Source organism: Trichogramma pretiosum, unplaced genomic scaffold (assembly GCF_000599845.2).
Source record: "Trichogramma pretiosum strain Unisexual culture from Peru unplaced genomic scaffold, Tpre_2.0 scaffold72, whole genome shotgun sequence".
In the NCBI taxonomy this organism is placed as follows: domain Eukaryota; kingdom Metazoa; phylum Arthropoda; class Insecta; order Hymenoptera; family Trichogrammatidae; genus Trichogramma; species Trichogramma pretiosum.
The window spans coordinates 430919-458613 of record NW_019640833.1 but is presented as its reverse complement, the minus strand read 5'-3'; the positions used below and the strand labels follow the sequence as shown (position 1 = coordinate 458613).

The window sequence follows — 27695 nt, the reverse complement described above, 5'->3', positions numbered from 1 at the left end:
TAAATATCTTACGGCACGACAAAAAATTCAAAAGCGATTACAATGAGGTAACGCTTGTGCTCCGCATCGTAACGTCCGCTTTGCCTATTATACGTACTTTCTCTCTCTCTCTCTCTCTCTCCCTTTCTCTGACGCCCGATCAATTTTAATCAGAACTTTTGATAACGTTGCAAACTATGTGCGCGCACACACATGTGCCACGAACGCATTAAAAAGTTTTCTTTTTCCATTTATACTTTCGGCGAAGCTCGCTACTGTCCTGTTTTAATCGAAAATTGCCACTACGATCAAATTCATCGTCCTTTGGGGCGAAAATTGGAAAATTTAAAGCCATCGACGTTAATTGAAATATTCCACGAACTCGAACGAGTCTCGAGTTTGCACCGTCGAATGCGCACGGAGCATTCGGGCAAGGATCGAAAACGATATCGCGCGCGCGCGCTAGCGACAAAAAAAGTGACTCATTGGATCAAGATCGTTTGTAATTCTCGCGCGATATGAATCTGAGAATGCGGGCAAAAGATAAATAAACAAAACGTGAGTTCGTCGATCTAGTTTTGGCCAACATTTCCGATCGCGATGATGCTTTCTCGATAATGGCGCTTATTTTGGGAAGGCAGCGCCGTGCACGTCGAGCTGCCGATTGTGTTATTTATCGTCTGCACCTGTCAAACTCTCTGCTTATCAATTGCGATCGTTAAAGTGGTCGAATCATTGCATCGGAATCGCAGCTATATACATTTTCTTGCTCTCGTCGTCGTCGTCGTTGTTGTCGCAAATTTCACAAGATCGCAAAAGTAATAGAGACAAATGCAATCGAGGTATTCATTACAAATTCCAGCTAGTTATTAGCCTGCAGCGCATAAATATGAGTTATTAGAGAGAAAAAAAATGAGCTACAAAAAAGAAGAAAAAAAACAATGATTGTACGATTATCCACGAACTAGCGATTCCCCACAATGAATAAAAACAGAGAAAAAAAAAGGAGTCCAACCTTGTACTTATTAGCAGTGACAGTTGGGATTTTACCGGGAGCGCGTCGGCGGCGGCGCGTTGTTTACCAAACGAATTAACCGGACAGAGTATATACAACGCGCACACATGTATAATATGTGCGCAGATGCTATATGATACGGGAGTCGCGCGGACATCGACGAACGGCGGGGGCAGTCGAGCAGGTATAGGCCAGCCCAGAGATCGGCGTGCTATATTTTTATAATAAATGCGCGGTGTTATCCTTAAACTTGCGCAATGGTCACGCCGCGTGTGCAACGAGGAAAAAAACGTATATAATATGCGAGATCTCTTGACCAATGTGTCGTATCGGAGTTTGCCTCGTCTTCTCGATTGGTCCATGGCCATGACAATCGTATCATCGTACGAGCGATTATAACGTTTTTACACACAGGAAGATAATTTCAAACTCGGGCGAAAAATTCGCAGCGACTTCTAACCTGTATATCCACGCGTACACGTAATACCTAAGGCGCGATCACTTGAGAAGTGCAAGGGAACGACGACCAATCCTACATAGCGAGGCAATTCGCATCGCGTGCCGTTTGACTTTCGTTAGCAGCAGCAGCAGCAACGTACACACAACACAGCATGTACAATGCTTCATAATAGGTATATATATAATGTTCGTACGTACTGCTAACTGCAGCTCGCCGCTATATACGAGAGAGGCACATGCGCGCACAAACATACATACAACATCGAGGCGTGCCACGCCCGTGAAAAGCGCATTGTAAGCGCGCCGAACTATAGGCGGCCTGGCAATCATCAGGTGGTCGTTGGCATGTGCGTATCTTTTGGATCCGCGACTCGTTACACGGGACTACAGGACTACTATATAGCTCGAGCTCGAGCCAAAATACCAAAGAGCACAGCGTCAACGAGCTTTGCATACTATATATACACGCCGAGACACTTGCTTTGCTCTCGTTGCATCCGATGATAACGTCGATTCGACGACGTGCGAACGACGACACGATCGAGCGTATCCCGCAGTGGTATTTTCTATCTGTCTTGACTTGGGTCTGTTTTGTATGCGTGTGAGTGTGCGAGTGTGTTGTTGTTTGCTTGTTTGTGTGTATACAAGTGTGCATGTCAACAATGGGGGCAAAAAGTATAACAGAAAACTTAGGCACGATGACTTACCTCGGGCGCCGCCAGATTGGACGATTTTCCCTTGGCACTCATGTCAAGTCGTCGCTGTTATCACGTCGACTCGCGGCGTCCGTCCTTCGCACTGACTGCCGATATGTATGTGTGTGTGTGTGTGTATGTCTACTATATAATATGTTATATATTTACACACACGCGCGCTCAAATAGCAGCAGCTATCCGACTCGGACCTCGAGACGGTGTGGTTCGGCGCAGTCACCTGTTGCGATGGTCCCACACAAATGTATATGTAGCGAGGAGTAAAATATAACTATCAACACAAGCGAAGCACAGCTCCGCGCCCAACAGCACGCCGATGTCCGTATAAATGCGTGTTTTTATGTATACACGAAGGAAGAGAGCACCACGACAACAATCTGTCCCGCACCGTATTATATTAATCTAAGCGCGTATCACTGATATTTTTTGCGGCCAGCAGCGATGCTGCGCCAGGTATCACACACTCGTAATTTTGTAAGAGGTCCTCGACAAAAAGCGCACCACTGACCACACCAGTTGCACTCGCGTCGCGGCGCGCCACGATTTCGTTTTATCAATAAATTTCTGTGTGTATAATATCGGAATGGAACGTTTGTTGTGCTTAATGGTAATAGCAATGTAACGGAGGCGCCTCAACTCGACTCGTACCGGACGATGACTGCGTTGGTTGAACACTCTGCGTTAGTTACGGTTTGCCGAGCGCGCGCGCGGACACGACGACGACGATGGTTTTCTTTTCTGGTGTGCTGTGCTTGTCGATACCGACCTAACCTCTTCTCGCGGTCTATGAGCATCGGCCGCGGCGATACCTATATAGCATATAGTTTACACACATACGTTGCTGCTCCTCTCGGCGGTCCTCACGTATACATGCACGCGTGCCACTGTAACATATGTATGTGTGTATACATAAAGGCGTTACAACGGCTCTGAGCTGTCCCTCTCTCTCTCTCTCTCTTTCTTTTGAGAGCGAGAGTCGCAGAGCTCGTCGTCGTGGAAAACACACACCTATACCAACGCACGCCGAACGAGTTGCGAATATGTCAGTGAATATACATTTCAAGTGTTATAGCCTGGACTGCTGAGCAAGTTTCTCTCTCTCTCTCTTTACATCTTTCTTCTTTTCTCTCTTCCTCTCTCTGCTTCTCACTATTTCTCGGCTTCTTGCCTATACTAGTACTACAAGTTTGAATTTCTTTTTTTCGACGCTTTCAATTTGCCGATTACAGAATCTCAAAAAATGAGCTCGTACTGCCGCACACGCTTGACCGCTCTAATGAGACGTATAGAACGTATCTCAGAATAATTTATAGAATGTGTGAAATTTGCGATCAAATACATTTTAAAAATAATAAATGATATAATATTCATGGGAAATCACCTCATGTGACTTTCCATCATTCTCCTCTCCTCAGCTTCACGACGTCAACCTTTGAGTTAAACTCGAACGATTTCAACAATTTTCTGATATCAATATTCGAAAATTACAATGCAAGTCTACATTCGTTTTATTTTGAATCTATCGAAATTGAATGAAATTTTAAATTCATTGAAATCAGAACAATTCACAATTTGTCAAAGTATAGAACTTTTGTTTAATTGCAATTATTAAAAGAAGATTGTTGGGTATAACTTGTCAAAGGTCTTGCTTCTATAGATCGATGACGAGATTTATATGTCAAATGCATAAGTCGTCAAAAAGCTAACAGTAGAAAAATATGATCGCTATGATGGCGAAATTTTGCTTTCACGGCTCGCTAATATTCTATTGCTGTTACAAGTTATGAGCTTAGACGCTTAAAAATACCCAGTAATAGGTATAATATTCTGAGGTGCAGGACCACTGGTATGTCACGCGCCTCAAAGTATCAGTACAAATAGTTTTTACGTGAAAATATATTTTGTTTTTGAGAACCATGATTCATAATATCTAGCTTATAAGTTTTCCCCGATGAATTTTCACCCGAAATCATAACGGTTTACGTGCATAGGCCAAAAAATCAATAATTGAATCGAACTTGATGAATTTTGTGCAGGTGCGATTCATCAAAGTTCACGATCGACGATAAGATCACTAGTACTTACGAAGCATCAATTTATAAATATGGCATGTGAGGATTTTATCGGCAGACGATGAATGATGCAAGTTTTTTCAACTGACATTTTATCAAAAGCGTTTGATTTGGCTATACCAAAACAAAAACATAAATAAATAATTAAGAAAAAATTAATCAACAGTATTCAACTAAATTATATACATTCGAATGTTTTCGGAAGTGTTTATTTTAGTCGTGTCTATTGTCATATTTCACTTTATTTACTACAGAGTTTTGAAAAAATCAAGTATTAGAACGGCTAAGTGGCTACGTGGGTGTCTTTTTGTTTTCTAGACATTGACGAACTTATTTATAAAAATATTTACTAGGAACCTTAGATAACATTTTTTAATCAGAAGAAATCAACTTAGCAGAATCTTTTATTGATAGAAAATTATTTCAACAACTTATTACATGTACAAATATCTGTAAATTACATTTTTTATTTCAATTGAGCTAACTCAAAATTAACTCGAATTTTATCATAGTAACATTTTTAAATTACACGTTCTTTACTGCTTTTTACTCAATGCATTTATTCAGTTCAAAATTGTTGACACAAACTTTATAATTTACCAATTATATTTTCAGCTGCATAAAAAAATTTTTTTTTCGGGATTTAAAAGAGCAAATGTTTGTTTTAAAAAATATATTTATTATGAGCATTTTATACAGGTATATAGGAATATTTACACATTGACTTACGTCGTAAAACTGAATAACTATGTACAATTAATATTTAAAATTAATTTATGCAATTTCATTATAATCAGGTAATTTCGTTGTCTTCTCTGTTATTACCGACGATGGTACTTTTGTCGTAGTCCCTTTTTGCTCGGCCACTATAGCTCCGTCAACTTCAAAACAAACGATAGTTTGGTTGAATTCGTTAAGAAAACGAATCTCCACTGTGGCTGAAACTTCAGGATAAAATCTTCGAATCGGCATTTTCATTTGGTAGGTGACATTTTGACCAATTTTTACGGGACAGTTGGTATTATGGAGGCTGTCGCAAACATTTTTCTTAGGCGATGGTAACTGCATCGTTATACCAAATGAAGAAGCCACTATTTGTGATCTAAGTACCCTCGAATATGTTTCTATACATATAAAATTGTCATGGTCATGATATGCTCGAATTTAATATTATTTTCAATAAAAATCTTTATTGTTTTTACTTACTCACTGGAAAATCCCACTCGGCGGTCATGGTGGTCCCTTTATGGAGAATGCAGGGTACCTCTCGACATCCGTCAATTCGCAGTTCCAATGGAGAAGTTTCGAATTCGTCACCTTTCATGCACTTATTGAAAGGAGTATAGCAAGTTGCTGAAGCCAAGAGACAGCCAAAAATGATCAAGCCTGTATCAAACAAAAAACACAGTAATCACAAATTGTAATGCATTTTTCAGTTGTCGAAATGAAAAGAACAGTTAAAAAAATTCTGACCACGAATATAATCCATGCTAACTTTTTTTAAGTAACACTTTTTTGAAATGAAAAATACAAACACCACGCTTTGCTTTCCTTCCACTTTGATCAGTGATCAAACGATACACTCGACCGTCCAATTTATACGCAGCTTTCAGTATCTAATCAAAATATTAAAACTCCCAATTTAAACCGGTTTATGCGATTTTCAATGACGATAAGATTCTTAACAAAATTGCGCAGTTTCAATCAACCGATTTCGCTTCATCACGTAAAGATTGATCGAAAACTGATTCAAATAAATAGTGTGATAAGTCCATTCGAAATAATAAGTAATCGAAGCTAAACTATTATTTTCACCGCAGTAGTATTCAGCTATATGGTTTTGTAACTTCTTCATAATTTTTTGCGTTTATGTTGTTCGAGTAATTGTGTTATATTCTTATTTTGTTAAAGTAATATTTTTATTAAAAACATTACATTATTATTACAAAAAATTCTTGTTTATCAAAAGCATATACTTAGTTTTCTGAATGACAATGAATCTTAACATAAAAATAAGTAAAATTAAATCAACTCCATGAAATTTTTGTTTATTTTCGTGTCTGGCATGATAAAATCTATTTCACAATAACAGACAATAATATTTATAAGTATAATATTTCGTGATTTCGATACCCCTGAAAAGTTACTACTAGGCGTACACGCGAGCATAAATAAAAACCATGTTAAAAGAGCCGAATTGTTGTGTCGAATAAATTATTTACAGCGTAGAATTTAAAATTAGCGCACGATAAATAAAATTGACCAATGTGAATTAATCTTTTTTCCTTTCCGTGTAAAAGATAGCTGCATCTGGGACGTACAGTTTCTCTCAAACTTTGCATTTCCTATCTTATATTACTCCAAATATAGTGAGCGAAACTCAATGAAAACACGATCTCATTCCGTAAATTCTATTGAAATTGGAATTTTGAACTTTCCAATGGTTTTATTGGATTTCCTTTGCATATATATTCCATTATTTTGAAATCTTGCTCAACGCAAACAACCATTCAGAGCTCATTGTATTCAGAGGGCAATGGTCTAGATAACTTTTTTGCAAGATTCATCTTTTTTTTATAAGCTTTGAAATACTTGATGGCTAGATTCATGAAAAATATTTTTATAAATCTATCATGATGATCTAACAGTATATGAAAATGCTTTACTTTATAACTAAAATGTGGCACAGTAAGTCAAAATAATAAAGTAGAACTATGTCACGAACAATAATCGGATTGAGATTAGCGATCAATTATAATCCAAATATTATGTCCAAAATTGATGAAATAAATTAGATATTTAATTCTGCGATTTCTAATCATTTCGCAATCTATTTACTCACCAAAACATTATACATGTCCGTAAAAGTTTAAAAAAAAAATGGTTCACTCAAAAACAGATAATGAAATTATAATTAAAATAAATATTTTTTAGTCAATGGATACTCGTGGGAGCGAATATCCGAATATTATTTATTTGTTTTCATTTGATCTTGATACTAAAGTTAACATACACTAAAGTCGTTTAAACATATATGCTATTAAAATTTACAAGTTATTACTAGATGACTAATTCTTTATGCTGTTTTAGCGGCAAGTTTGAAGCACACAGCAACTTGTCCGGCATCGTCGAGGAAAGCGAATTCAATGGATATCGACACTTGGGGATAGTATCTGGCGACGGGCATGGTCAGCTTGTAAGTTACATTGTCACCGGCAATCAATGGGCAGCTAGTGCCTATCAGAGTTTCGCAAGCGTCCTTTTGGGGGAATGGGAAGTTGACGGTCATGCCGAGGGTTGTAGCTCTTACGCGTGGAGTCAGATGTTTGGTGTCGGCATCTGAAATTTTGAAAACATTTTTGTGTTATCTAGTCACTCGTAAACCTCCTCATTACTCATGCTTTATTTATTTTTGGAAACTTATCATTAAACTTTATTCTTTAGCATTTTAGCTCATTTTAGTTTACAACTAATGACTCAATCAATATATTGCATTTTTTTAAAGAAACGTTAACAAAGAAATGAGCAATTTTATTCTTTAAAATGACTCATGAGCATTTCTCAAGCAGCAATCAAGCTTATCATTCACTATGTTCAGCAAAAAAAATTTGATTGCACTTTCATTAATAATTCATAATTTTCTTTTAACAAAATAATTAACCTTTCTTGATACTTACTGACAGTGAAGTCCCATTCAGCCGAGACATTTGTTCCTCTGCGAAGTTTGCAGGGAGCTTTATCACAACCTTCGACTCTGAGGGCGCTTGGAGGTGCACCTTCTTGGCAATTAGTGAATGGTGTTGCCGCCACTGTAGCCACAAGGAGGCAAGCAACGATGGATCCTATTAACATAAATTAATTATTATTTGACAATTGCCGGGAAATCCTAAACGCTTTTTTAAAATGAAAGTAAAAAAATTGGATCTAAAGTAATTAAGAATATGATGTCCGATGAAGTCATGGTTTGCGTGACAAATATTATTTGGAATCTCGCAGAAGTACTTATTTTATTATAATTTATAAGTTGAAACATAAAATAAAACCATAGAAATTCTACACAATACTTTTCATGACTCTCACTTTTTGTGCTTTTCCGAGAAATAAAATTTAATGCTATGACGCAAAAGAAATTTGAAAAAAGATATATTAAGTTAAATTGTTGAATTTATAAATTATTAACTCAAAAAGAAATATAAATTAAATTTCAATAATCCAACAAGTCAACAGTTTATCAGTCAATTCAAATCACACCTGTTGTAATCATCATCGAAAGACGCAAATTTGTTAGCTTATTTATTTAACGAAATGTAATGAACAACGAGCTTAAGGAGAAATCAGAACATTATTAATAGCTCGAGCGTATAGCGCGAAAAGTGCGAAAAACAAAGAGCGTAAATATATAAAGGCGATATAAAACTCACCGCAGATGAATTTCATGTTTGCTGAGAATAAGTAAGATGATACGTCCGTCCTGTGCGCTCGAAGCGTGCTGCAATAGTTAATAAGACGAGCGGTCGAGTTTTGCGCTACTTCTGATGCGTCGGGCAATTTCGCGACGATATTTAAGGCCCGCCTCGCGTGGTAGTATCTAATCGTTCCCCGGCGATTCGGCTGATAAATAATACATAATAATTCCGATGTGTTTCGCTGCGGGGTCGCGCGACTCGCGCCAGCGCACGTACCACGACGTGCAGCCCGTGTCTGTATGTACACACACAACACATAGGCACACTTGACACGAAAACACAATAAACGTATAAATTTCTCCCCCGTCAATGGCGAACGCTCAATAATACGCGCGCGGTGACGTAAGCATGTTCGGCTCGATTTATAAACTCGAGCGATGCGTATTGTATACAGACACCGCAAGCGCGGCTAATTCAGCTTGCAAAGACGCGCTGCTCGCGGATCTGCGTGTCGTTATCAATCGTCGTATAATCGCACGAGTCCAGAGCAAATGCCACGCGACACGTGTACATGGCTGCTAAGATCCTGCCTCGTGCTATATGACAGCTAAATAATTCAATTAGTCTATCATCTCGATCTCAAGCGCGGATAAGGATCGCGATTAGGGCCTCGAGTCCACGTGTAGCTCGTGTCTCATATCTTCATACCCTACCTTTACCGATGATTCGCTGCAACCGCTGCAGACGAGATGTCACTGCCTTATTTTGCATCAACAGCCGTAAAAAATGCATCTGTCATGTGTCAACTTTCGCGTATTTTGTCAGGATGTGCTTACAGCGCGTGTAAATGACATCTTGAATTGTGCAGGTGCTCACTGAGCATTGGTATCTAATTGGCAGTCATTTTTGTGAATCTTTTTTTTTTGATGAATCATTAAGTAATCATATCATAAATGGCGTGTCAATTTTAGTATTTGGAAGGAATTAGTGAAAAGCCATTAAACTTCTGAAATTGATGCAACATCTCGTGATTTGATTTTTTAGTCGGTCAAATATTAGTTTTCAAGCTGCCATAAGGAAATTGAGATTTCATCGGTAGCAATGTTACACAATTAGGCGGATCTGTGTCGATTTTATTCGCTGATAAAACGGTAAAGATATGTCAGTGACCACCTAGTTTTTATATGATTTATAGACGATATGTGATTTACAGGATGATTCACAATTACATGCCTAAGTCTTATCGAAAATTTGATAATGCGATATTATTTTGAAAAGATCGAATTCATTTTATTAATTTCCACATCAACATGTGTAATTTCATTAAAAATATTAATTATTGACACCGTCTTGACTGTCTTTATTTCTGGACGAGTTTATTTTTTTAACAAACGTTTGGTTATTTTGTGAAACAATATTCGATGAATAAATTTGCAAGGCACTTTACTTGCTATAGGCATGAAAACAAATCACATTTCTAAAGATTATTTGAAATTCCAAGCAAAAATAAAATAAATCTTAACTTTATAAAATGAGAACATAAACATTTTATAAATTGTCATTTATAAAATTTGTATACATTTTGGGCAAAAATTCCATTACAAATATTTTAAAAATAGTTATAAAAAATGTATACATTCCATAAAATAAATTATTGATATATTTTATGAAATACGTATACTTTTATCAGTATTTTACAATATTTATACCGATCCAAAAACGTATAAAAATGTAATAATCTTATTTTATAAAATGTATGTGATATATGTGATTTTTTTAATCATTTTGATTGCTTTAACGCGAACTGTCACAATTTTCCTTTTTCCGAATCAAATGGTAAAATAATATCTTTTAAAATTGTCACGAAGTGTGAATAATACTACATCTTACAGATAGAAGCCACTAAGTTACGCTGAGTCGGTAATATTTTTTTTCATAGAATTGCACATACACACAATGGTTAATTATTCAATGCGTCGCGTGATATCGACTCACGAGCAAGTGTGAAGCAAAAAAACAAACAATTTCTCTTGACTAAATATTTATATACATGTAACGATAATTGATACGATATTTTTTATGAGTAATATATATGATCTATATACAATTTGCATTGGAGCAGGCGAGGAACATTGACGGCACACATTTTAAATCTTGCGGGTGAGCAGAGCTTTGACTTGGCGAATGCTCGGATTCCAGGCAGGCATCTGCATGAATCTCTCGACGAGCTTGTCCCTCATGAAGGTGGGCAAGTATTTGAAGAGAGTGTGGTACATCTGGTAGCGCATCGGCTCGCACCTGCGAAGATAACAATAAGAATAATAAAATCGAGGTGCGCGTAGATCGGTATCGCGAGTCGCCCACGCGCCGATCGTCTCGTGGCTTTTAATCTAGCGTAATTGATCGACGCCGGCACGCGACACTTTGCAACGGTAGTGGTGGAATCGACGCCGCGGATGGCTTTATTTTCCTCCTATCGCACCACTTGTACATTGCACGCGCTTATACGCTTATTGTTTCGTCGCTCGATGTAATTTCTCGATAGGCGTTTCATAAAAATTCGCATCGATAAAGAGGCGAGATTGTTGGTAGATGGAATTTTTTTATTTAAACGAATATTGGCAATAATTAAAGAGTAACGATAAAGTAGCTAGTTAAAAAAATAATTTGGCTTACTTGTAAATGGCGTTGGGTTTTTCATCGAGGAGAGCCGAGTCGAAAACTTGATATACTTTGGGGTTCTCGAGTGGCCGGGGCTTGTTATCGGGGATTTTGCTGATGGCCGAGAGATAATCGGTGTATCTGTCGAAATAGCCACCCGTGTTGTAAAACGACTGGACCTCGGGTTTCATGGACCTGTGCATCTCGGAAAACTGCTTTATCTGCGAGCGCATCAGGCCGCTTTCCATTATGAAGGAACCTATGCGACGTCGAGGGCGAAAACGAGCCATGGTTATATAAAGTACAATAAATATAGTAATTGTAATGAATAATTTACCTGGTACAAAGGCCACGACCTTGACGCCGTACTTGCCCAGCTCGACCCTCAGCGCGTTGTTCCAGCCGAGCATGGCGCTCTTGGTGCCGCTGTAGACCGACAGGCCCGGAAGCGCCTCGAGGGCGCAGTGACTGACGACGTTGATCAGTCGCGACTTGTCCCTGCGCAGGATCGGCAGCAGCTCCTTGGTGAGCTTCATCGGGCCGAGAACGTTGACCTCGAAGTGCGTCTCCACGTGTTTCGGCAGCAGCCACTCGAACTCGCCGAACATCATCACGGCGGCATTGTTGACCAGGGCTCGTATTTCTAGCACAAAGCGGTTATACATTCATCGTTTAAAAGAAAATGAATCGAGCTTGCGATCGCAACGATCCGATGTAATCTCACGCCACGTTGTATAAATATTGTACGGAAGTGCGTTACAAAAATATTCAACCAAAATGATTACTGCCCGAATCCGTATACACACGAGGTCGCGCGTATAGTTGAAAACAGCTCTACTCACCCCAGTCGTCGCGCGAATCGCGTATCAGCGCGTCGATTTCATTGGCGAATTGCTTCACGTCGTTTTGACACGTGTAGTCGACCTTGTAGACCAGGCAGCCGAGCTCTCGCAGTCTCTCGGCGGCCGGGCCATCGGGCTCGAGGACCGTCGCTACGACTTTGAATCCCAGATCGCTGCAGTAGAGAGCCAAGCTGTAACCGAGGCCCGAATCGCAGCCCGTTATCACGACGGCTTGGATGGTTCCCTTCTTGTGATCCGGTATCACGCTGAGTCGCCGGGAGAAGCTTTTGCGCATTTGCAGATATGCTCCTGTGAAATATAATATACTCAATCGTTAGATGACACGTGTCGATATAGTCTTGATCGATCGATTGACTTTTTGGTTTGCAACACGATCGCGAGTGGGAAGTTTGAAAAATTCAAGTTCTCAAAAATCGATGGTTATAAAGGTATGAAAAATTATCTACCCATTGTTGAATTTATCCCAGGCTTCCTTCGAATGATCTTGACTACGAAACGGAATACGGAACTATACTGACAAAGTTTTATTTCAAATCGAACGAGTGAGCACTCGGAGCCACGGACAAATTTTGTTATTCAAACTGATATGACGTAACAGACGTATCGCTACATACGTACTATCGAGAAGAAATTTCGAAAATCCATTAATTAACGGTCGAGTCCTCGTAGGTCATAATATTTTGTAACACACGAGAAATCTCGGACACCGATCTGTTGTCGTTGTTGTTGTTTTTTTTTGTTATTGTTGTCGTCGTCGTTATTTTGTTGTTTCGACACAGTGGCTTGGCGCGCGACCCTTCTGGACTTTAAAAGAGAGAAATATACGAATATCCGCTCGAGACTCGTTTTTGAAGGGAGCGCAAACCGGTGTATATAGGGAAGAAGCCGGATAGCTGACGCGCAGAGAAGTGCGATTATCGCCGAGAGAGTCTCGTCTGCGCCGGCCGGGCAGGACACGCAGAATTACGCTAACTGGTCCATCGTCCATATGCACGACGCGCCGGCCGCCGCTCGTCCCGTCTCTCTCGGTTTCGCGCGACCAGAGACGCGTGTTGCTGCCTCGAGATAAGTGCGCATTTCTACGATGATACAGCACACCTCTCTTTCTTGCGATACATGATACGCATACTTGCCATAATTTAATTTTACGTTGCTGGTCACGTGGATTAAATTCGAGAATATGTCAACGTATACGTTTTTCCTTTTGCAACGTTAAATGGCAACTTATTGTTCGTACTGTTCCTACCGTAAAAAATCGTCCATCATCATTTTCACTGTAAAATAAATAATCTCCGAGACTAGATCGTGTTCCAAAATGAAAAAGTTTAACGAAATGATCAATCATCGATACAATTTTTAAGTTCGATCGTGACTCGAGTGAAATCATCCCAGCGAAATCGGTTGAATTTTTAAAAATTTTTCAACGACATTTCGGATTTTCATAATTATCGCTCGAAAGTAAATGAAAATATCATTACTTACCATAGAATATTCCTGTTAAAACTACTGTAGAAGTCACGTGGATCAGAGGATTCTGATTCATAAGCTCCACAAGGCCGAGTGCCATATTTCGTTCGTGTGTAAATTTTGAATATTTTGTATTTTTAGAACCCAAGCGCGATGATGGTCCTCTTTTATCAAAATAGCAAACAAGTTTTGACGATGTTGGGAGAGATTAAGATGCAACTACTATGCAACTCAAGTCCGTATTATGTCCTTCAATGTGGACGTGGATTGTACCAGTTTGACCCCCCTCTCATGTTAAAGCCATAAACAGCTGATTTGATATTTAAATTTATTCGCATAGGTACTTGTGAAAGTTTCGTATAAGTTAATTCTCAATGAAATAGAAAAGTTTACTTTTGAAATCATTTTTTACTTCCGTACTGGGCATTTTCATTATGAACAATAAGCTCGTTACAATATTTTTTTGTTAAAGCTATAATTAGTTGTGAGTGATTATAAGAAAATAAATTTCAATTTACAAACAAACGATATAAACGTATGATTAACAATAAGTTGCATTGTCGCGCATTGCAGTGTAATTAGATATTACAAAAGAACAGAATATTATCAATTTATTCGGCTAATGATAATTATAAATTAATGCTTATTCCGACATATATGTTTTGACTTATAAAACGAAGTTTACAATTTTTAGTTTCAAAATCATGATTTATCATAATTTCATGATTGTATTTATTAAAAATTTGCTTTGACGATGAAATACCAACCGATAATCTACGAATCCTTTCAATTGATTAAATGGGGGCCAAAATCCTTGAAAAATTTTCCAGTAGGGTCCCCCAAATTTCTGCAGGACTCCTGCAGGAATTTTGCGACTTTTTCACAAAGGAACTAAAAATTAAATTACAAAAAGTCGAGCAAAAGCGTATGTTTTTTGTCATTTTTTTATGAATCCAACTAATCAAATGGATAAATAAATAAGAAATAAGTAGCTCGTTCAATTTCATCAGTTGGTCGTTTGCAGTACGCTGGATTCAAACAAAATCCAATTTAAAAATCTTAGTTTACTAATCCTATCGTTTAGACAAAATATTTACAAATTTCCGAAAAAATCATTACAAATAAAAATTTTTATACTCCTATTTAATTTCTTCTTTATGTACGAGTTTGTAATTACTTCCATAAATTTTCATTCAATGTTTTTTATTTTGTCATTTTAATAACATTCAAATATTTATTATTGATAATTATTATTATTATTTTTATTTTCATTATACTTATACTTATTATTACTACTATCATAATTATAATAAATATTATATGATGTATTATTGCAAAAGTTTTTTTAAAACTTATCATAGACTTGCAAAATATATTCCTAACAATCTTTATACAGTTATATGAACAATAATTTTTCAAAACATGTGTATTCAGCCTTGAATCAATTATTATCTTCAACATTAATCATAGGATTATTCATGGGATCATAAGATGGATCACCATCTGTTACCAATTTACCCAACCATGAAAATAACATCATTAATATAATAAATGAAAATATAGCTACTGCTAACAGAATCGCATATCTTTTACGCAAAGATCCATTTGTATATTTTCTCAATCTGTGTACTCTATACCAACTTTTGAACATGGATATAATTGATCTTTTTTGATATTTCTTTTCATCCATATCATAAGATGAATTTTTATTGTCGTTGTGAGGTTCTAGGTAAGTTCTTCTAGATGATGAATTAGCCAAAGCAGATTCCATATCAACAACAGAGTAAGGTGGCCCTGAGTTTCGGTTGTTTGAATGCATATTGTTTGTTGTTAAGTTAGATGATAAGGTACTTCCATTTTTTCGGGATGATGAAAAATTTGCAGCATGATGCATTGATTGTGAATTTTCCAAATCGATAAGATTGTGACTGTTATTTGGTTTTTGTTCTTCATCATTACTTAACTGAAAATGATAGGATTATGAAAAAATGTTGATAAAATAAATAAATCAATTGTCTGTATTTAATTACCATTGGAAGTCCTAGTACCGTCCTAGCCCAATTAACATGAGTTAATTTTTCTCTCAAGACATCAGCTACTGGTGATACTAAGTTTGGTTGTGGTATGATTTCTGTGTAACATTCTGGACATTGAAAATTTGCATTTTCTGTAGATTCTGATAATGATCTACAGTGTGCATCAAGACAGGCCCAATGATAAACATGATAACATGTTAATCTACAGCTTTCCCTGCTACTCAAACTCTCCTCGCAAAATGTGCATATGGGATTGCAATCACAATCTTGCAGCCATTGTAAATATGATCGAATGACACACTGTAAAACATAAAGATCTTTAGGTAATAAATATTCTTTACAATAACACAAATTCGCAATTTTTTAAAAATTATTAGTTGAAGTATCTTTATTATTAATTTTAAACTGCACTGTAGTTTGACTAACATATGTAGATAGCAGACTTTTAAGAATCAACTCTGTAGCTTTATATTTATAGTTCTATCGACTTACCCTGGGATGATTTGTGACCATGCAATTTTCGCAAACATTTACGCGATGTTCGAAGCAAAATTGATTCGTGACTTTTCTTTTAGGACACTTGCACAGCCCCATTTCAGCAGATATTCGAAGTGATTATCTTAAAATAATTTGAAATAGATTATCTGCCGTCAGTTTTATATTTTAGCCACTTATTTATTATTTCATATGTATCACTATTTCCTTTGCAGCGAATGCAAAAGTGTACTTATGTTACAATGCCGCAGCCACGTAGTCACTAAGTCTTCGGAACAACAAGTATTTTTACCGATACTAATAATTATCAACTTCGAGGGTTCTAAAAGATATCTTCAATCGCTGCAGCTGTTACTTATAAGTTGCGAAAGATACTGCAGGATATTTGAAAGTGAATTTTGATTTAAATGCTTCCTTGTTTGTCAAAAATTACAGTGGGCTTCTAAAATTACGCAGAAGTTGTCTGCTAAGTGTGCCTACACCGTACAAGTTATCAAACATAGTCCATAGACGCACTTAGTTCGTAGATTCGCCAGTGCTGTTATATCTCGATATAAGCTTGTAAAAGAGGTTATAATATATTATAGAGCCGAATAGAGCTGAATAGTACTTTGCGGCATAGCGAATTCTTAAAGTTTAAGATTTAAAAGTGACAATGGCATTTGCAAGATGTATTGCAAAATTTACAAAAAATTATTTTCTTCCTGATAGCAGTAGAAGTATCTCTATTACTGCTACAAGAAATATCAAAGAAAGTTTGTTTCACTTTGTAAAAAAAAACAATCAATCAACATTTATTTCTTATTTACTAAATGTTGTTTGGCAATTTTTTTGCAGTTCGAGAGGTAAAAGAAAACAACACCACAATAATAGAAGGCATTGTGAAGCCACATCCTAAAGAACATTTGATGTTGAAAAATTGTGACAATGGAGCATGTCCACTTTGTTCTGCTGGTGTAAATGTGAAGCACACTGTAAGCATATGAATACTTCATTCAATCAGAAGCATTGAATAGAAAATTTAAAAATTAAATTCTGAAGTTCTAAAAAATCTTATAATTTTTAGGATGTTTTAATTCTAAAACAATTTGTTAGAAGTGATGGTTGCATGTTACCAAAAAGAATTACTGGCCTGTGTAATATTCAACAAAAAAGAGTTGGAATTATGGTCACAATGGCTCATAGAGCAGGTGAGATTAACATTTATTTATTATTTTTAAATTGAGAAACTCCTATGAAAAAAAAGCATTTTCAAACCTATTTTAACATTATGATTCATTTTTGATTTCAAAAATTAAAAAAAATTGTAATCTTATTATTTTTTTCTATTTAATATTAGGTTTGATGGGCACTTTAAAACCTAAAAATTGTAGAATGGATCCTAAAAAACGTCGTGATTGGAGAAAATATAATACTTACTATGATGAAACAACTATCAAACAAAGTTATTATTAGTTTGATTTTAGGTTGTTTAATATTTTTGTAAATTTTACTATAATATACTAGTTAAATAAAGAAATTAAATTTTTATGATTATAATTGTGTTAATGATAATGCATGATTAAAACATATATACTTTATTAAACATATATACTTTTTTAAAATTTCTTAAAACATAATCTTATATTAAATTTTAAAAAATTAATCAATATTTATTAAGTAGATAAATATTTATCAAAATATTATCCTATCTATTAATATCACTTGTAATTTTTAGTGAAAATGTTGCAACAATTTCAAACATTCACATTAAATTTTAACATTTGAAACAATAATATCAAAAAATGATTGGTTTTTATTGTCATTTTTATAAAATTAAAGCATCTCAACCAATAATTTTGGTTAAAAAATAAATAAAAAAAAAATAAAACTTATAAACTAATCACATATATTTATTTCATCATCTGAATCGTCAATATATATAACTTGCTCAGAAGAAGTACCCTGAATGAGAGTATTGGGAAATGCATACTGTTTTGGTAAAGAAGTTCCTGGAACTGTAAAATTGCTTGTTGTATCTATGTCTTTGCCACCCGTAAGAGATATGATAGGACAAATGATTGCATCATTAATCTCTTCTGAATTTGAATTACTGTTTGTGTGTTGATCAGATTTAATTTTATATGAAGAATAAGGCCATTTTTCCACCTCACTGCTTGTAGGACAATCACTATAAAGAATTGAATTAATATTATTACAAAATTAAAGTTATTTTTTTAAATGAACATTTACTTACAATGGTTTTTTATCATCTTCATCAAAAACATTTACATCTGCATCATTTTTTAAATTTAATTGTTCCATATCATAATCAATATTTTGAGCTGCAGTAGATGCAGGAGATGAAGTGCCCTGAATGAGAGTATTGGAAAATGCATTCTGTTTTGGTGAAGAAGTTCCTGGAATACTGCTTGTTGTATCTCTGCCCTTGCCACTCCTAACAGATTTGATAGGACAAATGATTGCATCATCAATCTCTATTGAATTGGAATTACTGTTTGTATTTTGTTCACATTCAATTTCATTTGAGGGATCAAGGAATTTTTTCACCTCACTGCTTGTAGAACAATCACTATAAAGAATTGAATTAATATTATTATAAAATTAAAGTTCTTTCTTGAAATGAAAATTTACTCACAATAATTCTTTATCATCTTCATCAAAAACATCCACAACTGCACCATTTTTTAAATTTACTTGTTCCATATAATTAGAATCACTACTTTGAGCTGCAGTAGATGCAGGAGATGAAGTACCCTGAATGAAAGTATTGGGAAATGCATTCTGTTTTGGTAAAGAAGTTTCTGGAATACTGCTTGTAGCATCTCGGTCCTTGCAACTCACAACAGATTCGATAGAACAAATAGTTGTATCACTAATCCGTATTGTATTGGAATTTCTATCTGTATTTTGTTCAAGTTCAATATCATATGAAGGATCAAGCAATTTTTTCACCTCACTGCTTGTACAACAATCACTAAAAAGAATTGGATTGATATTATTATAAAATTAAAGTTATTTTTTTTAATTAACATTTACTTACAATGGCTTTTTATCATCTTCATCAAGAATGTTTATATCGGCACCATTCTTTAAAAGTAGTTCGACCATATTATAATCATCATTATGAGCTGCTTCATGCAATGCAGTTCTTTTTCCATATCCTTGGGCATTGATATCAGCTTTGTATTCAAGAAGTAATTCAACTAATTTAAAATATTGATAATCTGCACATTCTTGCTGAAAATACATATGTGCAATTAATTTGATGAAATTTTTAAATTCAATTTCAAACAATCATAACACTGGTTAAAGTCAATTTTCAGAGACTTAGTTGTGAAACTGAGCACTTACAAGAGAAGTCCATCCATTAGCACAAGGAATATTAGGATCAGCACCACTCTCTAATAATTTTAGAACATTATCTATTCTATTCTGAAATATTTAAATGGAATAAACAAAATTATTAATACAATTTGAATGAAAGTAATAGTTTTTTCATTTCTTATCAAAGTTTTTATTACCTTCCTGCATTCTCTCATTAACAAAGTTTGGCCTCGAGGATCTTTTTTATCTATATTTTTAGGAATTCTAAATTCCTTCTTTATTTTGGTTTCTAATTTCATTCTTTTGTGTTGATCTGATGCATTTGGATTTGAATTTTTCGGACAATTTTTCCTTTTACAGCTCTCTGATTCTAAAATACTTGGACTTGAAGAACCATTAGTACAAATTCCTTTAATTGCAGAATCTGTTTTATTTCTGTAAAATTTTTTCAAAGTTAAGGGAAAAATTTTTATTAAAAAATAGAGAAATTATTTCCCATTTACTTGATTTTTTCAATAATTACTGAGCAAGCTTTAACAATTCTTTCATTCACATCATTTTTTTGTGAAAAATTGGAGCTTTTAGATTCAACTGAAGTGCAATTGCATACTTTTTGAGAATCAATGCACTGTTCACAAGAAAAATGTCCACAGGATAAAAATTGATTTTTACTAAATGCATTATTTTTACTGCAAAATAAATTATTCATTTTAATTGTAAATAGTTTTATATGAAGGTTAAAAATGTTAATAATTTGAAAAACTAAGAAGTATAAAATGAATGATATACTAATATGAAAAATGAGATAGAAAATTTTATAATAACAATCAATTGTAGTTAAAAAATTAATTTACCATGTCGAGCAAGGAAGAAACTCCAAAATGGTCATTAAAATTTTGCCCCAGCCAGTCCATTGATCAGCCATGACTTAATTTTCCGCGTCTTTCAATTTGATAATTGCTCCTAAAACGATCAACAATCACAGTTTCGTTTTGTACTTTTAAACACAAACAAAATCGATCGATTTTTGCACGTTTATTTTGCTGATATCAAAGCGAGAATAAAAACAATCTTTTTCGATCGTTTGAGATGCGGCAATAGACTGCGGCGTCTCGCTGAGACTCGAACACAAGGTTACAAATTTTACGATCGGTTTCAAATATTTGAAGTCCCATAAACTGGTAGCGGATATATTTTGTCCATTTAAACACGGATTTTGTCAGTACGAAACATGTATAAGCATACAACGTTCCGTGTTCCAGAGGACAAAATATATTCGTGGTCTGTGTATATCTGTATACATATAGTTGCATATCCCAAGTTGAGTCATCAGAATGTAGTTTGCAGTAAATTTTTGAACAATTTTTTCAACTTCTCACGTATCTTAAAAATCCCAAATTAGACAAATTTGAAATTTTCTATAAAATCGTTGATAATCTTGTATTCGAAAACCTGAGTATTCGAACCCAGTATTTGAATAAAAATTATTGATAATTTAACGTCAACCGATTGTAGCTTTTGCGCACAAAGCATGCGAACTTTATAGAGAGCAACCTAAAGCACAAACTCAAGCGCCGGTTAGGACGCTATAATGAGCTAAAAATAGAATTCTTAGATATAAAAGTTAAGCATCGGGGCAGTGTGCGTCGAAGTCACGAAGTATCGGCTCGACCATGCATATTGATAAGATAAAATTATTATTTTCGATCACATTTTATAGATTCCACTAAATAGTTTTCTAAAAAGTTACGGGAATAACTTCCTTTTTACTATTTTCCAGACAACCATTCAGTTTTTCAGAAAAATTCAAAGAAAATCTCTGAAAGCGGACCGTTTGAAAATATTCATTTTGGACTGGCTTCGATACCTCCTTAAATAAAGTTGAATAATCTTAATAGGCATCTCAACCTCATCAAATTTTCACTCGATCGTGGATTTTATGTTACAACAGGATATACTCCAAAAAGTATGCTGGGTGGCATGAACGAATGGACTGCAAAAGTCTACTGCGCGTTGACTGTTACAATAGCATTTAATAAAATTATGTGAACATTTTTTAATTTCATCCTCATTTCCTTGTAAAAATAAACACAAAATTACTGCACAAAATTACTGGTTTTTTCAGTAGAAAATTACATTAAGAATTAATCTTTTCTGATACGTACATATTATAAGTCAAGAAAAATTGCTTATATTATTTTGTATTGTATTGGTTTGAGAAAAGAGAAAGTGATCTTTATTTGTTTGAAAATTGTAAAAAACTACTAATTTTCGTCGCATGTGTGATTATCAATTTCCAAATAAAGTGGAATTTTTCAAAGCTTTAATTTTTAGTACCTAATTTTCTCGCGGCGCTAGCTCACGCCAGAATTCAGAAACATAACCAGCTATGAACACATGTCTGCAGGCGGCAACCCCACTGAAGTCTTGAGAACGCATGTGATAAATATAAATACAAATTTTTTTTTATAAATAAAAGTACCCTTCGTTTACACCATGTCTGCGGCCAAAGGAAAATCGGCCTCAAACAAATCTGGTGGCTTTCAATCAATGGGTTTGAGTCATCCTGTTCTCAAAGGTATTCTCAAACGTGGTTACAAAGTACCTACTCCCATTCAAAGAAAGGTAAATTTTGATAAAATAAATTTTGATATCAACTGCATATTTCATTCAAAAATAATCAGGACTGCATACTAATTATATATTCCTTTTTCTAGACCATACCATTAGCATTAAATAACAGAGATGTTGTTGCTATGGCTCGCACTGGAAGTGGTAAAACTGCTTGTTTTCTCATTCCAATGTTTGAAAAATTAAAAACTCGTCAACCAACTTCTGGCGCTCGTGCTCTTATTTTGTCTCCTACAAGAGAATTGGCATTACAGACTGCAAGATTCATTAAAGAAATGGGCAGATTTACAGGCTTAAAAGCATCTACAATCTTAGGAGGAGACAGTATGGAAGGTCAATTTTCTGCTCTTCATGAAAATCCAGATATTATTGTTGCTACTCCTGGTCGTTTTCTTCATTTGTGCATAGAAATGGATATGAATTTGAAAAACATTCAATTTGTTGTTTATGATGAAGCTGACAGGTATGCTAATTAAAAAATTGCCTCATTTTTATATACTAATTCAATATTTAATCCCCTGTAATTTTAGATTATTCGAAATGGGATTTGGAGAGCAACTTCATGAAATTACTAATAGATTACCTGTTCACAAACAAACTCTTTTGTTTTCTGCAACTCTACCTAAAATACTGGTCGAATTTGCAAAAGCAGGATTAGATAATCCTGTACTCATTCGTTTAGATGTTGAAAGTAAATTACCAGAGGGTTTAAAACTGAGTTTTATTACTTGCCGACCTGAAGAAAAACTAGCTGTTCTTATGTGCCTACTGAAAAGAGTAATTAAACCAGATACTCAAACAGTTGTGTTTGCTGCTACAATGCATCATGTTGAATATATTCACATGGTTGGTAATTTGTATTATAAAATGTAATTAAATTATGGTATAACTTAGATATGATTTTTAAAATACAATTAATGGTTTCTAGATTCTTGATAAAGTTGGAATATCAAATACATATATTTACTCAAATTTAGATCCAACTGCACGTAAAATAAATGCAGCTAAATTTCAAAGTGGAAAAGTGAAAGTTCTTGTTGTAACTGATGTTGCTGCTAGAGGTATCGATATACCTCACTTAGATAATGTTATAAATTTTCATTTTCCAGCCAAAAGTAAATTATTTGTTCATCGAGTTGGTAAGTACAAGTCATGAAAAATAAAATAAGCATTATACAACGATTTCCTTTCATGAAATGCTCATTTCTTCGTTAGGTCGTTGTGCTCGTGCTGGAAGAAGTGGAATTGCTTACAATATAGTTTCTCCTGATGAATATCCTGCTTTGCTAGATCTACATCTTTTCCTTGGTAGATCTTTGAATATTGTTCCAGCTACCAAAAAAGAAAACATTCCGGAAGAATCAATTGGCAGATTGCCTAAAGGAATGATTGAAGAAGAATTGTCAGATTTGATTACATGGCATGAGGATAACACCGATATTGTGAGTTGAATTATATACTTATTTAAAAAAGTTCAACATGTCTTAGCTGCTTTAATATGACATATTTTACACCTTAATTATATTTTTAGTATAATATGGAGAAAGTATGTGAAAATGCTTATCAACAATATTTACGATCGAGACCAGCAGCATCTATAGAAAGCAACAAAAGAGTAAAAGAGCTAAATTTTGAAACTGCAGGTATACTGCCAGAGTTTCAGGACGAAAACGATGCGGTTTCAGAATTTTTATTGAAGATGAAAAGTTACAGGCCTCCTGGGGTAATTAATTTATAAAATCCTACAGTTATTTAAATAATATTTTTGACTACTATTAATGTATTGAATGTTTATTATGCAGACAGTGTTTGAGATACTTTCAAAACCTGGTTCAACAGATTATAAGGCAATGAAAGAGAAAAGATCGTTTCACAAAGATAATATCTTGAATCATCATAGAAAAATTGAAGAGAGAGAAAATAAAATTGAAAATTGTAAGTAGAGTTTTAGAAAAATATTGTAAAAGTCAAATCATTGTGAATCTGCCAAAATATTCAATAAGTACTTTTGTTGCAGTAAAACCTGTTAAATCTAATTTACCAAGTAGCACAACCGATGAAATCGCGAATGCTTTTAAAGAAGTGGTACAGCCCAAGAAAAGAAAAATAGATAGTCTCTATAAAAATGAAAAAGCAAAGAAGAGGCGGAAACTCGAAAAAGACGAAGAGTTTTTCATTCCCTACGCCGCAGTTGACAAACATACAGAAGACGGGTAATTAGTGTTTTATTATATGTTTGCGCATTTTATTGATTGTCATTAATATCTTTTTTCCATTGATCCAAATTATAGATTAGCTGTGAATTCATTCGCAACGGAAGCTGACAAAGCCACTCTAGATTTTACTGCAGACAATGAAGAATCCATGCGCCTTTCAAAACAATTGAAAAAATGGGATCGTAAGAAGAAGAAAATGGTAGCCGTAGATAATCCAAAGGCCGCGAAAATCCGCACTGAGTCTGGAGTTTGGATTCCTGCCTCTTATAAAACACAAAAATACAAACAATGGAAAGACAAAAATAATGTGGAGAATTCGTATGGTGCTGAAGATGATGGTGATAATGACGAAGCAGAAGCATCCACCAATGCGAAAAATCGTTAGTAATTGATTATTAAAATTTTGAAAGTTTTTTGTTATTATAATTAATTTTTGGCCGTATGTTTTTTTTAGTACAAACTCGAGGTAATACGCACTGGGCTCGTCATAACCAAAAGTTAAAGGAAAAAGAAATGAAGAAAGTTAGAAGCGAATTAAAAACACCCGATCAAATTCGGAAAGAGCGCAAGTTGAAGAAAAAGAATAAGTTGAAAAACCAAAAGGGAGGTAGAGGTCGTGGTAAAGGAGGTTCCAAAGGCAAAGGCAAGAAAAGTAAACATTGATTCGAAAGTTTTAAGATTTGAATTATTTAGATAGGATTTTCATTGTTGTATAAAATTATTGTTACCTTGTAAAATAAACCATGTACATAATTTTATAAAGGTCTTGATTTAAATTAGTTGTATTCCTATCATAATTAAAAAAATTTTCATATCTTTGGAAAATAGGTATAAGGGCAAATAATTTTTTTCAACAAAACAAAATTATCATGTACTAGGTAAGAGAAATTGTTTCTAAAAAGTTAATGCTTTATCATTAATGAGTAAATTATGGGTAATTATGCAAAAATCCATTACTTGTAGGAATGAAATTGCATTTATACTATATACTGAAATCTTGAAGGATTTTGAAAACTGGAGTACAGCTAAATTCATAAAAACGGCTTTCAATGTTTTTCAATTTTTCAATTTTTCAAAAATTTTCTTACAAAATAAGTAACAACAATCTTAGTTTTTAATTTTAAAATTTATCAGAAATAATTTTGATGAAAACATATTACATTTTCAAAATTATTTCACCCAGACACTAATTTTTTAGTTTGATTTGTCATTCATACAATAAAAAAATAATGTTTATTCTCTAATATCTTTCTCAAAAATCACTTTGATTCCCATTGGATACTGCTTTCATTTTCTTTTTCTTCTTCACCTTCAAATTTATCCTCTTCATTTTTCTGCAAAAAAGCATTACCACAATTTTATTATCATAGAATTCTGTGAGCGATCACATTTTTTTAATTACCTTGGCATCATCATTATGTATTAAAGATGGAATAAACAAATTTTCATCATACTCAGGCCATGATTTGAACGTTTGAAATAATTCCAATAACTTTTGGGGAGGTAGTTCTTTGAATGTAGTACAAATATCGTAATCTTTTTCAACCAGTCTTTCCCCACAACCACTTATTAGTTTTCTATAGATTACAAAGAATTAGAAATGAAATGAAATAAGAGTTGATTAATAAGAAATACTCACTCAACTTCCATGACTACTCTACTTTTTTTGGATCTCATACAATGTTTTAAGAAAAACCAGAATCCTTTCCAGTCTTCTTTGCCTAGAATATCATACACATTCTTTTTAACTTCAAGTTTTACTAATACCATTGGACAATTTAGCTCATTAATTAGATTTTTCTTTTTTGTTGGTTTTTCTTTTGGCCAAGGCAAAAAAGATTTTCGTGGAAGTTCTCCAAAATACGTTGTATCAAAAGCTAAGTGTAAAACTACATTTTGCTGAGTGTAAAATCTAATTTTTTTAACATCACTATTGTCTGCAGTGATTCTCTGTAAAAAAAAATAAAAAACATTAAATTTTAGGAAGTTCAATATAGTGCTTTAATATGATGTTGATCTATTTCATATAACTTTGAAATGATATCTTACAAATAATACTCACTTCCCAAATAAAAGATGGTACTGCCAAGTAGAATGATGGTCGCCCATATTCAAACAATCTAGTCTGATGTATAAAATTAAATAATAGTGCTGACAAAAAGTATTTATTTGGAATACAGGCAATTATCTGATTAGCTGTTTTATCTTTCCATTCAAAGGTTGGAGCATCTCTGAAGTATTCTTCTGAAGAGCCTTCTTTATACATCAGATCTCTATATAAAAGAACCCAGACAGAAAAAAAATCTAATTTTCTCAAATCAATTTGTTCTTTGTATTTTTGTGTTAATGTCATCAATGGACTTTCAGACAGATAGAAGTTTTCATTTTTTTCAAAAAGATGAATTTTGGGAATGCCATACTGCAAAAGTTTATTAGTTAGTATACCCAAACCTGGAGAGCATTCAACAACAAATGATGTGTTTTCTCTTAAATCATCATAGATTAAAGAAACTATTCGTTCAGCAGCATTTTCATCAATGAGACACAAGCTAGAATGTTGAGTGAAACCTTTTTTAATTAATTTCTTGGGTAATAAGTTTAATATGTCCTTCCCAAAATTCTTTTCAACTAAATAATTACGAACTTCTGGATTAATGGATAATTTGTATTTTTTTGGTTCTTGCTTTTTGACGGGTTTTTGAACTTCTATTTCATCGTGCACAGAAAGTTTGCATGAAGTAAAAATCCATCTTGGACTAACAATATTTCGATAACAAAGCAGTCTTGAGAAGCTCTTGTTCAACATCTTGATTACTATTTTTACTATAATATCAGCACTTTAAAATTATCATAACGAAATAGTTATGTTCCTATTTTGTTCATCGATCAACGACGAAAATTATATCATTTTCATTTTTTACGAGCAGAAGTTTTGTTTAGTTACACTATCACACCACACACGTGCATTTAAAACGTAAATAGAAAAATACCCTCGTTTTCTAACCTGTCATTTATAAATGTCATAAGACCAAAATTTTAAAGGTTTGTTGTCATGATCGTATGGAGTGTTAAAAAACGTTATAATTCCTTATTCATTTCGATAAAATTTATTCAATAAAAAATAAAGTAACAATTACGCACATTAATATAAAGACAATTCATAAGTACATTTTAAATGGAAGCTTTTAAATTTTGCAAGTATGTTTATATGAATTTAAAAATATAGGCATGCCCATTTAAAACGAAAAAAATATTTTTATTTTTGCTTGCAAATTCTTCAATGTAATCATTGGCTGCCAATTCAATTTTTCTACCTTGCAAACAGCGACCTCTTTGAGAATACATGCGGCAAAAC

General features: G+C 34.2%; 9 protein-coding genes across 12 annotated transcripts in view; 2 read left to right on the top strand and 7 right to left on the bottom strand.

The window, feature by feature from the left end:
• The window catches only part of LOC106656171 (sodium/potassium-transporting ATPase subunit alpha), an 86606-nt gene extending 83581 nt beyond the window's left edge, over positions 1 to 3025 (bottom strand). Inside the window, exon 1 of one of the 3 annotated variants that reach the window (XM_023463450.1) lies at positions 2161 to 3025. In XM_023463450.1, the coding sequence (XP_023319218.1) occupies positions 2161 to 2202 (42 nt within the window). In that variant the 5' untranslated portion in view covers positions 2203 to 3025. The remainder of the gene's footprint in view (positions 1 to 2160) is intronic. The other 2 variants (XM_014376869.2, XM_014376868.2) reach the window with 2 other exon arrangements.
• Positions 3026 to 5012: 1987 nt separating this feature from the next.
• LOC106655963 (epididymal secretory protein E1-like) lies at positions 5013 to 5727 on the bottom strand. The gene is made up of 3 exons (XM_014376573.1): positions 5712 to 5727; positions 5445 to 5624; positions 5013 to 5362 (listed from the first exon to the last, which is right to left on the bottom strand). The coding sequence occupies exons 1-3, from the start codon at positions 5725 to 5727 to the stop codon at positions 5013 to 5015; spliced, it is 546 nt and encodes a 181-aa protein (XP_014232059.1).
• A 1439-nt stretch (positions 5728 to 7166) lies between these two features.
• On the bottom strand, positions 7167 to 8935 carry LOC106656149 (protein NPC2 homolog). The gene is made up of 3 exons (XM_014376842.2): positions 8660 to 8935; positions 7916 to 8080; positions 7167 to 7577 (listed from the first exon to the last, which is right to left on the bottom strand). Exons 1-3 carry the CDS (start codon positions 8673 to 8675, stop codon positions 7315 to 7317), a joined length of 444 nt encoding a protein of 147 aa, XP_014232328.1. The 5' UTR covers positions 8676 to 8935; the 3' UTR covers positions 7167 to 7314.
• Positions 8936 to 10411: 1476 nt separating this feature from the next.
• On the bottom strand, positions 10412 to 13877 carry LOC106656027 (estradiol 17-beta-dehydrogenase 2). 2 transcript variants are annotated; one of them, XM_014376645.2, is made up of 5 exons: positions 13651 to 13877; positions 12148 to 12456; positions 11643 to 11948; positions 11321 to 11564; positions 10412 to 10942 (listed from the first exon to the last, which is right to left on the bottom strand). In XM_014376645.2, exons 1-5 carry the CDS (start codon positions 13733 to 13735, stop codon positions 10792 to 10794), a joined length of 1095 nt encoding a protein of 364 aa, XP_014232131.1. In that variant the 5' UTR covers positions 13736 to 13877; the 3' UTR covers positions 10412 to 10791. The 2 variants fall into 2 exon arrangements, with proteins under 2 accessions (XP_014232131.1, XP_014232132.1); XM_014376646.2 differs by lacking the exon at positions 13651 to 13877 and adding an exon at positions 12615 to 13107.
• Positions 13878 to 14918: 1041 nt separating this feature from the next.
• On the bottom strand, positions 14919 to 16670 carry LOC106656341 (zinc finger protein-like 1). Its single transcript, XM_014377286.2, has 3 exons — positions 16164 to 16670; positions 15666 to 15971; positions 14919 to 15598 (listed from the first exon to the last, which is right to left on the bottom strand). The coding sequence occupies exons 1-3, from the start codon at positions 16263 to 16265 to the stop codon at positions 15077 to 15079; spliced, it is 930 nt and encodes a 309-aa protein (XP_014232772.1). The 5' UTR covers positions 16266 to 16670; the 3' UTR covers positions 14919 to 15076.
• Positions 16671 to 16681: 11 nt separating this feature from the next.
• On the top strand, positions 16682 to 17621 carry LOC106656342 (28S ribosomal protein S18a, mitochondrial). Its single transcript, XM_014377288.2, has 4 exons — positions 16682 to 16921; positions 17004 to 17140; positions 17233 to 17356; positions 17506 to 17621. Exons 1-4 carry the CDS (start codon positions 16822 to 16824, stop codon positions 17619 to 17621), a joined length of 477 nt encoding a protein of 158 aa, XP_014232774.1. The 5' UTR covers positions 16682 to 16821.
• Positions 17622 to 18044: 423 nt separating this feature from the next.
• On the bottom strand, positions 18045 to 20740 carry LOC106655964 (ankyrin repeat domain-containing protein 11-like). The gene is made up of 8 exons (XM_014376574.2): positions 20348 to 20740; positions 19997 to 20182; positions 19691 to 19928; positions 19521 to 19601; positions 19210 to 19406; positions 18805 to 19143; positions 18403 to 18738; positions 18045 to 18336 (listed from the first exon to the last, which is right to left on the bottom strand). Exons 1-8 carry the CDS (start codon positions 20416 to 20418, stop codon positions 18045 to 18047), a joined length of 1740 nt encoding a protein of 579 aa, XP_014232060.1. The 5' UTR covers positions 20419 to 20740.
• A 1123-nt stretch (positions 20741 to 21863) lies between these two features.
• LOC106656093 (ATP-dependent RNA helicase DDX54) lies at positions 21864 to 25421 on the top strand. The gene is made up of 10 exons (XM_014376759.2): positions 21864 to 22118; positions 22211 to 22587; positions 22655 to 22970; positions 23053 to 23263; positions 23340 to 23566; positions 23656 to 23847; positions 23927 to 24059; positions 24142 to 24337; positions 24416 to 24720; positions 24795 to 25421. Exons 1-10 carry the CDS (start codon positions 21990 to 21992, stop codon positions 25001 to 25003), a joined length of 2295 nt encoding a protein of 764 aa, XP_014232245.1. The 5' UTR covers positions 21864 to 21989; the 3' UTR covers positions 25004 to 25421.
• A 105-nt stretch (positions 25422 to 25526) lies between these two features.
• LOC106656319 (dimethyladenosine transferase 2, mitochondrial) lies at positions 25527 to 27611 on the bottom strand. The gene is made up of 4 exons (XM_014377231.2): positions 26403 to 27611; positions 25980 to 26290; positions 25743 to 25917; positions 25527 to 25674 (listed from the first exon to the last, which is right to left on the bottom strand). Exons 1-4 carry the CDS (start codon positions 27144 to 27146, stop codon positions 25600 to 25602), a joined length of 1305 nt encoding a protein of 434 aa, XP_014232717.1. The 5' UTR covers positions 27147 to 27611; the 3' UTR covers positions 25527 to 25599.
• Positions 27612 to 27695: the final 84 nt, after the last annotated feature.